At 35.6% G+C, this 11,736-nt stretch overlaps 1 protein-coding gene across 1 annotated transcript; it reads right to left on the reverse strand.

Moving 5' to 3' along the window:
• Window positions 1-290: 290 nt before the first annotated feature.
• tnni1a (troponin I type 1a (skeletal, slow)) lies at window positions 291-10,708 on the reverse strand. The gene is made up of 6 exons (XM_067370911.1): window positions 10,625-10,708; window positions 8,486-9,227; window positions 5,856-5,987; window positions 5,341-5,430; window positions 3,822-3,998; window positions 291-949 (listed from the first exon to the last, which is right to left on the reverse strand). The coding sequence occupies exons 2-6, from the start codon at window positions 8,492-8,494 to the stop codon at window positions 845-847; spliced, it is 513 nt and encodes a 170-aa protein (XP_067227012.1). The 5' UTR covers window positions 8,495-9,227; window positions 10,625-10,708; the 3' UTR covers window positions 291-844.
• Between the last annotated feature and the right edge of the window lie 1,028 nt (window positions 10,709-11,736).

Raw genomic sequence — 11,736 nt, forward strand, 5'->3', positions numbered from 1 at the left:
ACATAAGGAACGTCACAATGAACTTCAACAGTTAAACGTTAAATAAGTACAGCTAGCACCGGTGGCCTGAACACCCCACCCAATGCCAACACAGGGAAGACAGCGATATCCACTATGCAAATAAGGGTTGGAGTCCAGTGTCTTCAGATGACAGCCTCCACAGTTAACGCTTCACTTCCTTATCTCATCATCTCTGCATGATCCTATGGCCTATTCAATAGCAATTTAAACATTTGCATCAAATTAGACTAAGCAAAGAAACACAACACATCTGGTTAATTTTTCAGGCATTTTACTGGCATAACATGCAAAAAGAAGTTATCGCACTTATGTTAGCATACTCCTTTTTACCTTCATACAATTTGCATGAGCTTTTATTTGTGCTTTTTTATTTTATAAATTTAATTTCACCATTTCAAGTCAGGATTATGACTTTTTTAAATAGTAATTTGTAGCCAGATTATCAGAAAACATGTCAAACAGAGTATGGGAAAGTTTTGTTAAGGCTATACATGTATAATGAGTCTCATACATCAACAAATGTTTCACTTTGTTTATTCACGTAATACATTGGTACACCTTTCATTAACTCTTTCTCATAACTGAATATTGACATAATAAAAGATAAACTAAGCAAGTTATTTACTTATTGGCCAAATGAAAGTTGCGCAATCATTTGCACCAAATGCAGAGAAGTTGCAATGAAGTACAACTGTCTTATCAATGCACTGTTTAATGACACCTCAAATAAAACCGAACTATAAGGTATTTAAATGATATATTTAGTATGCAAATCTAAACCTAACCTTTTAGTTGCCAAACAAAAGTAATCTTCACTAAGGTTTCACTGGGTGGGGCCTTTTGCCGCATCAAACATCTTCTTCCTTCCCTCCATACCAGACATGGCCTCCACGTTCTTCCTCCAGTCACTGTCCTCAACTGGCCTCTTCTGCAGAAAAGGACAGAAGTGTTCCTATTAACTATAGCCATGGTTCAGCCGCTTTGTTTCATTTGAATGAACAATTTCAAAGGAAAATCAATCTTCCCCGTTGAGATCACGCATATACAGGTTGCGGCATCCAGGATAAGTACAAGCAGTGTTGAGGAAAGTTACTTTTAAAGTAATGTATTACAATATTGCGTTACTGCCTAAAAAGTAACTAAATGCTTTACTTAGTTACTTTTTATGGAAAGTAATGCATTATATTACTTTTGCATTACTTTTACTCATCTGGGCTGGGTTGGGCTGTTTGTTTTTATGTTTTTTTTTTAAATAAAAAAGTAATATTTTTGGCAAATGTAAAGAGCCTTTCCCACCAAAAGTGAAATGAATAAGACTCAGGCTGAAGGAAATGCAAATTCACTCCTGTACAGTAGAGGGCACAACTCAAACAAACCTTTCAGCTGGGTTGCCATTCTGGAATACAGAGGAATATGATGCAGGAGAAGAAGGAAATGAGTAAATGCCTGCATGTAGCCTAGAACTAGTCTAGAATAACCCAACATGGGGACAGGAGAGCTGTCAGTCAATAAATGGGAAAACAAAGTAACTTGCATTACTTATTTGAAAAAGTAACTTTGTTACTTTGTTGTAAATTTAAAAGTAATTCATTACTTTACTAGTTACTTGAAAAAAGTAATCTAAATACGTAACTCACATTACTTGTAATGAGTTACCCCCGACACTGAGCACAAGTATGATTTTGATGAGCAATAAAACATGTTTTGACCATCAAAGTGATGGTTGCCATTGACTTGTATTATATGAATGACTAAGGACCATGGTTTCAGCTAAAAATCTTCTTTACTGTTCAACTGAAGAAAGAAAGTCACGTAGATCTTGGATGGCCTGAGGGTGAGTAAATTAACAGCAAATTTTCATTTATGGGTGAACTAACACTTTAATTGGACTAAATGATTGGACATACTTCACCAGAGAGAAGTCCAAGTATGACATTTTGTTTAAACATTACGAGGTTAAAATTATGCTTTTCAATGAAACACATGCCTAGATGAATTGTTCGCAGATTTACAACACGCATTTAGGAAATTGGGTAGCACTTTATTTTACATTCCTGTTCCCCATGTACATAATATGTACTTATTATAGTAATTGCAATAACTGGGTAATAACTAGGTACTAACCCTGAACCTACCCTTAAACCTAAACTTAACCCATGTAGTTGCCTTATATTACCCAGTACTTTCTTAGGTAAGCACACGGTAAATACATGTAAGTGCACGTACTGTAAAATAAAGTGCAACTAAAAAATGGTTTTCATTTCATGCCAACTTTAACTGGAGACTCGCTCTGACTGAATCATTGAATCAGCAAGTTGTTGTTGACAGATAAGAGAATGGGATTAGTCCAATTCACAAATGAATCATTCAATGCAATTTTGTGAACTGATTCAACAGGTTCATTGAAAAGGATCAGCTCCAGGGTTGCCAGGTTTTCACAACAATTGCTACTTAAAACTAGTCCAAAACTAGTCTAATCACATTGTCCCCCATAAAAATCGTGTTTTGGGGGGTAAAATCTGCATTTTGGTGGGGTTCCCCTGGTAAAATTTGCAAAAAACACTTTATTTTACAGTGCCATAGTTACATGTTATATACTTACTAGTAATAACAGTAAATGATGCATAATTACAAGTAACTAACCCTAAACCAAACCATAACCCTAATTGTAACTCTATAGTAAGTACATGTAGTTGATTAATAGTACTCAGTACTTATTTGAGTAATTACAATGTAACTACGGTAAAATAAAGTATAACCAAATTTGCATTACAGGGGCTAAATATCATGTTATTTGGGATTGCTTCAACCCGCGGACATGAAAAACAACCCACGGCAACAGTGTTAAAGTAGCAAAGTTCCATGGACTTGGCAACACTGATCAGCTTGTGCCTCAAAGTGGATGCCAATTTTTTTTCAGTTCGGAATAATAAGGAATGTAGTGAAGTAAAAATAATGGTTTGCTAAAATAAAAATTATCTGGTAATGTAGAGACTTGAAAAATGTACTGAAGTACAGGAACAAAGAAATAATACTTTACTACTGTCTATCACTGGGTTATCGACAACACGTGGCAGATATGATCCGAAGACATTCAATTGAAAATACCCCATAACGTCCCTTTAATCTGCTGGTTTCACTATTCTATTAAAGGCTTGGTCTCGGTATGTTGTGTTTCATCTCTTTGATCAAATAAGCGCAATAAAAAAGCTTATTTGCATTGAATTCAGCTATGCATCTACACAAAAGCTTTTCTTCTAGTGTACCGGCACTTCTGTTGTCCACTCGTGTGTCTGTCATCCAACACCCAACCTCTATTATAATCAAGACAAACACTGAAAAGAATTAACATTGTCACTGTTTGGTCTCCAAAAACATTGCCTTTTACTCCTTCGCTTCACATCCCATGAGCCTCCGCCTTTCAAACAGCTGTTGGAGGTGATGTCATTCTTCTGTCTGAGCTCAGTTAAGCTCTGAATAGTCAGGGTGCATTGTTTCTTTTCATATCTAAATGGTGAGCATTGCCGATTGCTTGATCCACAAGTTGTCCAAGTGCCAATCCAGATAGTTTAGGGAGTAAGGTGAGAAGGTTAGTAATGTTTTTAGGCCTTTCACTGGCGTAACCTTGAGGGATTAACAGTTTTCTCTCATTATCTTACATGGAGCATTCCAAAATTTTCCTACTTGTTTAGTTTTGTTTTATATGGTGCAGGCATTTGTACCAATATACCCATTTGACTATGTAAGCATTGCTTTAATTGGTCCTATAACTTTGTTTATGTGTTCAGATGACATCATACCTTCTCAGTATCCTCTTTTTTCACAGATTTGAGGTTGGCTCGTAGGTCCATTGAGACTTTGTGTTTTGAGCCTAGGAGAGATCGGAGGATGGCATCTGCAGAAACCCTCACCCTCCTTAGGGTGGGCCGCTTGAACTTCCCCCTCAGGTCCAGAACCTTAATGTTCAGGTCTTTGATCTAGAGGATGGATGGTCATTTGATTACTTACTTATTAGATAACTAAGCATATAGATAGGCTTTGTTCCAAAAGCTAGTGAGTACTGCATGCGATACAATTGATCATAGTATTTTGTTACATTGGATGGAAGAGTTGGTGGGTATTCATGGAACCTTCTCAGTTAGCACAGGGAAGTTTTCTCCTTCGTCAGTTTCCCTTTTATGTGGTGTGCCCCAAGGGTATATTTTAGGCCCTCTTCTCTTTTCACTTTATATGCTCCCCTTGGGTGCCATTTTTAAGTCTGTTTTGCTGCAATGTGAAAAAAAAAACCTGCAAAACGCGCCGGCGCGTTTTCAGACCTCAGAGAGTTAAGAAATGTAAGATCTCCTACCACTACTATGCTGATGATACACAATAAAACATACTTTTTAACAGTAACAAAGTAAGTTTGTCATCAAATGTAGTATCTACACAGACAGTGTGCAATTATGGATGCAGCTCATGTATTTGTTGTGGAAAAGTCAATCCCGTAATGCGCTGCGATGATGAACAATTCCATTCAATGCAGTAAACGAAGCAAGAGAAATGTCAATTATGAACAAAATTCTTTGAATAGGGAAATGTGTATCTAAAATATATGATGCATTATTTAAAATGTACTGTTTTAGCCACCGTTTGTGTGTACTTTGAGTTTTATGCTGATTAGAGTGCCTTGTTGTTAGCTTAGCAACATGCTAACACCTGTATCAGAATCAATTTGGAGTTGATTCTCATGAGTAACTGTTTGTATGACACACATTCGCAATATATTTACGTTGTTCCTAATTAGGTTCCATTTCTGTTGGTATGCTCCCTTAAGGCCCATCCATACCAAGGACATTAACTATAATGATAAAGATATCGTTTTTATCTACGGTAAAAGATAGCACAACTATAATGATAATGGCATAGGAACGATATCAATGGAATCACTCTCAGAATTATTTTTTTTTTCCCAACCGATGAACATTGACAGCCAATCAGAATTCGTCCTGCTTTAATGAGCTCGAGCATTTAAAGTGGCAGACGACAAATCTTATAATAAAAGAACGTTACCGTCTAATGGTTTGGACGTTAATATCATTATTGTTATCTTCGTAGTTATCGTTCTTGGTGTGAACGGGCCTAGGGAGTAGACTGCAAGAGAGCCCCTCTGTAAAGAAATATCTAACAAAAAATGTTCCCCCTTTTCAAGAAATCACAATCCTAAATGCTCAGAACTGCATACTAATATTAGAAGCCTCCAAATAGACCAGATGAAGACAGCATGTTGTTACATTGTCCAACTGGTTATTACAATATGGCTTATGTGGATTTTCATACCTCACGCTTATTCAGTAAGACTTTGGCTTCAATATCATAGCGCTCTTCATCCACCACATCAATCTTAGCATGAAGCTCTTGACAGAGTACCTAAAAGAGCCAGAAATGTTAATTGAGTTTCAGGAATTCTATTTGAAGTGAATTCGTATAATATTACACAGGGTTATGACTAACAAAATAAGGCTTACCCAAAAGGTCTTTTATTATGAGAACGAAATAACATATGGCACATTTTCCTACTTATCTTTTACTCAGACATACATCTCATAACAATGAGCATGGTTGGCTTGGATGGCTGTTTACCTTGCAATTAGTCAAATTAAGATAGACAGGCACTGGGCAGGACATTTGCATCAGCCTTATGAAAGCTAATAATATGCAAATAAAGCTGGGTGGGGTGGCGTGGGCAGCAGTGATTGTGCCATTAGATTTCAAGTCTGTGAGGATTTTCGTGTGGCACCAAAATGTGCTATACTGAATGTTTGGAGTTGGACTTCATTATGGCATGAGGTTACCTGAAGCTCAGCGAATGACATTCCCTGCGTCTGTAGAGGAGGAGCTTTCTCCGTCAGATACCTCTGCTTCTCTTCCTCTTTATCTAACACCTCCTGTTCCAGCTCCTCCTTGGCTTTGGCCACCATCAAACTCTGAACACACACAAGTAAATGTCAGTGCTCCTGTCTTAATACCCACACTTGCGGTCAACCACTTGTCTAATTTCATGACGTATTTCCTTTATTTGGCCCAAGTGTTTAAGTGGACGTGAAGACTCAGAATTGAGAGATATAAAGTCAGAATTGTGAGATATAAAGCCGGAATTGCTTGATGTAAAGTCGGAATTGCGTGATGTAAAGTCGGAATTGCATGATATAAAGTCAGAATTGCGTGATGTAAAGTCAGAATTGCTTGATATAAAGCCGGAATTGCGTGATGTAAAGTCGGAATTGAGTGATGTAAAGTCAGAATTGAGTGATGTATAGTCGGAATTGCGTGATGTAAAGTCGGAAATTGCGTAATATAAAGTCGGAATTGCATGATGTAAAGTCGGAATTGAGTGATGTAAAGTCGGAATTTAGTGATATAAAGCTGGTATTGCGTGATGTAAAGTCAGAATTGAGTGATGTAAAGTTGGAATTGAGTGATGTAACGTCGGAATTGCGTGATGTATAGTCGGAATTGCGTGATGTAAAGTTGGAATTGCGTGATATAAAGTCGGAATTGCATGATGTAAAGTCGGAATTGAGTGATGTAAAGTCGGAATTGAGTGATGTAAAGTCAGAATTGAGTGATGTAAAGTCGGAATTGAGTGATGTATAGTCGGAATTGCGTGATGTAAAGTCGGAAATTGCGTAATATAAAGTCGGAATTGCATGATGTAAAGTCGGAATTGAGTGATGTAAAGTCGGAATTTAGTGATATAAAGCTGGTATTGCGTGATGTAAAGTCAGAATTGAGTGATGTAAAGTTGGAATTGAGTGATGTAACGTCGGAATTGCGTGATGTGAAGTTGGAATTGCATGATATAAAGTCGGAATTGCATGATGTAAAGTCGGAATTGAGTGATGTAAAGTCGGAATTGAGTGATGTAAAGTCAGAATTGCGTGATGTAAAGTCGGAATTGAGTGATGTAAAGTCGGAATTGAGTGATGTAAAGTCGGAATTGCGTGATGTAAAGTTGGAATTGCGTGATGTAAAGTCGGAATTGCGTGATGTAAAGTCGGAATTGCGTGATGTAAAGTCGGAATTGCGTGATGTAAAGTCGGAATTGCGATTTATGAAGTCAGAATTGTGAGTTATAAAGTCAGAATTGCGAGTTATAAACTCAGAATTGCGAGTTATAAAGTCAGAATTGTGTGATATAAAGTCAGAATTGCGAGTTATAAAGTCAGAATTGCGAGTTATAAACTCAGAATTGCGAGTTATAAAGTCAGAATTGTGTGATATAAACTCAGAATTGCGAGTTATAAAGTCAGAATTGTGTGATATAAAGTCAGAATTGCGAGTTATAAAGTCAGAATTGCGAGTTATAAAGTCAGAATTGCGAGTTATAAAGTCAGAATTACATGATGTACAGTTGCAATTATAATAATCTTGCAATTCTTACTTTATAACACGCAACTGTGAGAAATAAAGTCAGAATTGTAAGATATAAACACAATTCTGAGAATTTGTATTATTATTTTCTCAGAATTGGACTTTATAACTCACAATTCTGACTTTGTTTCTCACAATTCTGACATTGTATCTTGCAATTCTGAGAAAAGAAGTCAGAATTGTGAGATAAGTCACAATTACCCCCCCCCCTTTTTTTTTTATTTATTTAGTGGTGGAAACAAGCTTCCATACACTTATAATGTTGTAAAAGTGCAATTAAAGTTTTAAAGAGCTTTATTTACACATTTTGATTTCCAATACTTGCACAAAATAAACATATAAATGTCTTTTCAGTAGTCTCTTTGTCACGAATGACACAATAATTTAGTTATTGTGGTGTTTCTAATTAAGTGATGAAAAGCAGTTGCAAGACAGCCTATACTCACAGGGCACGATTTCAGGGCATATGAGGTCATGTACATGATGAATGATGGGATATGCTTAGCCTCAAATACTGATCCAAAATGTCATTGGAGATGGTGTGGATTTAGTGTGCATTAAGGGCACTGAGTTTTGGCATTTATCAGACCTTGCACACTTACTTCATGTCATGTACACGCACATTCAAGTGGCCAAGACCGCAAGTATTGGGACAGACCCAACATTATCTTAGTTTAGACACATGTCTGCCATCTAGTGGTGTGTTTAATGACTCAAAATGACTATTGTTCATATTGAGATTTGAACAAAACTCAAACCCAGAGCACAAACCCTTGGTTGGTGCTCTGCTTTTATAAAGTGGTACCGAACGCCAGTTCCACTGAATCTTTCTATGACTTTGCACCGTCTGAACAAGACCGACATAGAAGTTCCCAGCCATAGAAAAACTGCTTCAGCAGATGGCATCACTGCTATTGTAAATGCCAGGTTTTTTAAAGGTTTAAAACAGGGTGTGATTTCTGAGATATTTTGAGAACCACTACCTATGTTGAATCTTAACTCATCCCGCACCATGAATGTAAATGTGAATTTATGTGTGTTATAAACCAACCTTTAGCATAAGCTTTCTTGAGGCTGAGATCTTGGACTTCCTCTGGGCCACAGATGTGAAAGTTAAAATGCAGTACAAGTAGTACAGATAATCAAATAATCAAAGTTTTAGTCATTAATTAGAGAAAATGATGCATAACTTACCTCTTGCCTGAAAATACAGCATATAATGTGCATTGGCATAGGATGAAAACTTATTAGACCACTGTAGAGATTATTGTTTTTATAAATTCCAGTTTACACCAAGAGCGATAACTAATAACTATAATGATAACAGTATAGTTTTAAATTAAATTTTGTAACACCTTTTAAACAAACTTTGATGTTGGCTTGATAAAGCCCAAACCTTGACCCGGGACTTGAACTCGGGTTGCTTTGTGTACAGTTGCGGCAAATGTATTATTTTGTCAGCTTTGGAATTCCATACCTACAGTGCCATTGCTCTGACATAACAGCTCTCTTTAGTCTCAGAATAATAATAATAATAATGTTTAAATTGTAGAACAATGTTTGCTTGAGAAAGTGATAGCCATCAGCTCTTTAATCCTGCTTCAAAGAGCTCTAGCATTTAAAACACTAGACGACAAAACTGCAGTACACTTAGAATAAACAGAACGAGATCATCCGGTGGTGTGGACTCTAATATAGTTATCGTTATAGTAATCTTTACAATTATCGGCCTTGGTGTGAACATATTTAGAGATACACACTCACCCTTGTTCCGGCATCTTGGCAGCTGAGCACTAAAAGAGAGCAAAACCAATGTTTTCTAGATTCATTTGATACATTCAATTTCATCCAGTCCTCCCACTGAATTCCCACTGAATGAATTTAGGAATACATCATGGCCACATCCTGTCCTGCTCTGACCCACTCACAATTGTCTGCATGTCTCTGGTCAGTGACCTAAATGCCCCCCCAAAGAAAGCCATGGGTGATCCTACTACATTCTTAGCTGGATTAACACAAAGGCAAGAATTTGGACTCGTCCGGCTCCACAAACAGACAGTCATCTAAATGGGTAAAGCATTTGGTGAGGGGTGATTGTTTATTGTATATATTATATTATATTATATTATATTATATTATATTATATTATATTATATTATATTATATTATATTATATTATATTATATTATATTATATTATATTATATTATATACACAGATATTAATGCTTCAAAAAATATATATATATATATTATCTATGTAGATCTTTATCAGGCCCTATTGCTTCTAATACAATTTTGTAACTTTAATATCCATTCATTAAGATGCCTTTTTCAGTTTTGTCCCGCAGCCAACTTGGGTTCGGATGTGCACATGTTCCATAAACTCTAATGGATCGTGATAACCCACATAATTACCTGACCATTATGGGAGACTTTAGTAGGCTTAGGCTAATAAAAAAATGATGTCAGGATGATAAATATATCCTTTTGTCAATGTTTCTCATCCTGATCTCATATTTTTTATATATATAATTAGCCTAAGCATACTAAGTCTCTCATAATGTCCCTCCACCCACTTTTTTTAATGCAATGATGCATTAAATTGATCAAAAGTGACAGTAAAGACATTTATAATGTTACAAAATATTCTATTTCAAATAAATGCTGCTCTTTTGAATTATCTATTCATCAAAGAATCCTGAAATAAAATTAATTTCAACATTCAACCAATTTCAACATTGATATTAATAATGTTTCTTGAGCATCAGACCATCATATTAGAATAATTTCTGAAGGATGTGATTCTGAAGACTGGAGTAATGATGCTGAAAATTCAGATTTGATCATGGGGATGATACAATATTTAACATTATTCACATAGAAAACAGTTATTTAAAAAAAAAAAAAAAAAAAAAAAACATTAAAAATTGCACCGATCCCATATATATATATATATATATATATATATATATATATATATATATATATATATATATATATAAATGGCTATTAGTAAGATAATACAAGTGTATACAAGTTAAACATAGAAATGTATTCAATAACCAACAAGAGTACTAGGAAATCAAAGTAGGAAATCAAAGAAGTGTACATATAGTCTATCACTAAATGCTTTGTTTCAGTGTCTGTGGTAATTTCTGTGGTGATTCCCTATCATTAGAAGCTTCTTACCTTACAGTGTGGGTTTGTATGGTGTTGTCGTCAGACTGATTATTGATAACAGAATAGAGATATGCTCTCTTATTTAACCCTCAGCGTCTCTGTATCTAATCTGTCAGTGGAGGATATTATTAGAGCACAAATCTTTCTCTCTCTCTCTCTCTCTCTCTCTCTCTCTCTCTCTCTCTCTCTCTCTCTCTCTCTCTCTCTCTCTCTCTCTCTCTCTCACATTAGGTTCATCTCATGGCTCCACAGCTCTTTCCTATCTGTCTGTCTGCTGCGCCAGTGGACCATCTCCAATCTGGTTTATCTGCTCAGAGCTGATTGTTCTGCTATGCTGTGAAATGTCAATATACCGTGGCTCCAAAAAGTATTTGGACACTTAAGCCTCTCTTAATGTCGGAATGTCATTGTGTTGGATATAAAATATCAAACCAACTGGCAACTGCAAACAAAAGGTGCTAGAGTTTTCTCAAGATCAAAGGTGTGGTCACATTAACCATTGCTCATCAAAATTTTGCTGGCAAAATAGAGTAATTACAATAAGAATCTGTATGATCAGGAGTTTTGCATGAGGGCAGATGTTTCGCTTGTTTTCCACTGGTTGTAGTGTGTGTTGTATAGTTATCTTTGTGAGGACCTTTTTTAGACAATTGGAATGAGGACAAAGTGAGGAAAGTGAGGACATTTTGGCTAGTGATCACATTCTGACACCCCATTAAAGGACTGTTTGTGGGTTTAGACTTTTCTGAGCGACACACACAGAAGTAAAGACTCATAACTCCAAAACTGTAGCAAGGAGAGTCAAAAACAAATTAGGATATATATATATATATATATATATATATATATATATATATATATATATATATATATATATATATATATATATAACATTAAAAATCTTAGTGATTCCAAACTTTTGGACTGTACTGTATAAATATATATATCCAAAAGTTTGGAACCACTAAGATTTTTAATGTTTTTAAAAGAAGTTTCGTCTGCTCACCAAGGCTACATTTATTTAATTAAAAATACAGTGAAAACAGTAATATTGTGAAATATTATTACAATTTAAAATAACTGTTTTCTATTTGAATATATTTCACAAAGTAATTTATTCC

The sequence above is a fragment of the Chanodichthys erythropterus genome, chromosome 20 (assembly GCF_024489055.1).
Source record: "Chanodichthys erythropterus isolate Z2021 chromosome 20, ASM2448905v1, whole genome shotgun sequence".
NCBI lineage: Eukaryota > Metazoa > Chordata > Actinopteri > Cypriniformes > Xenocyprididae > Chanodichthys > Chanodichthys erythropterus.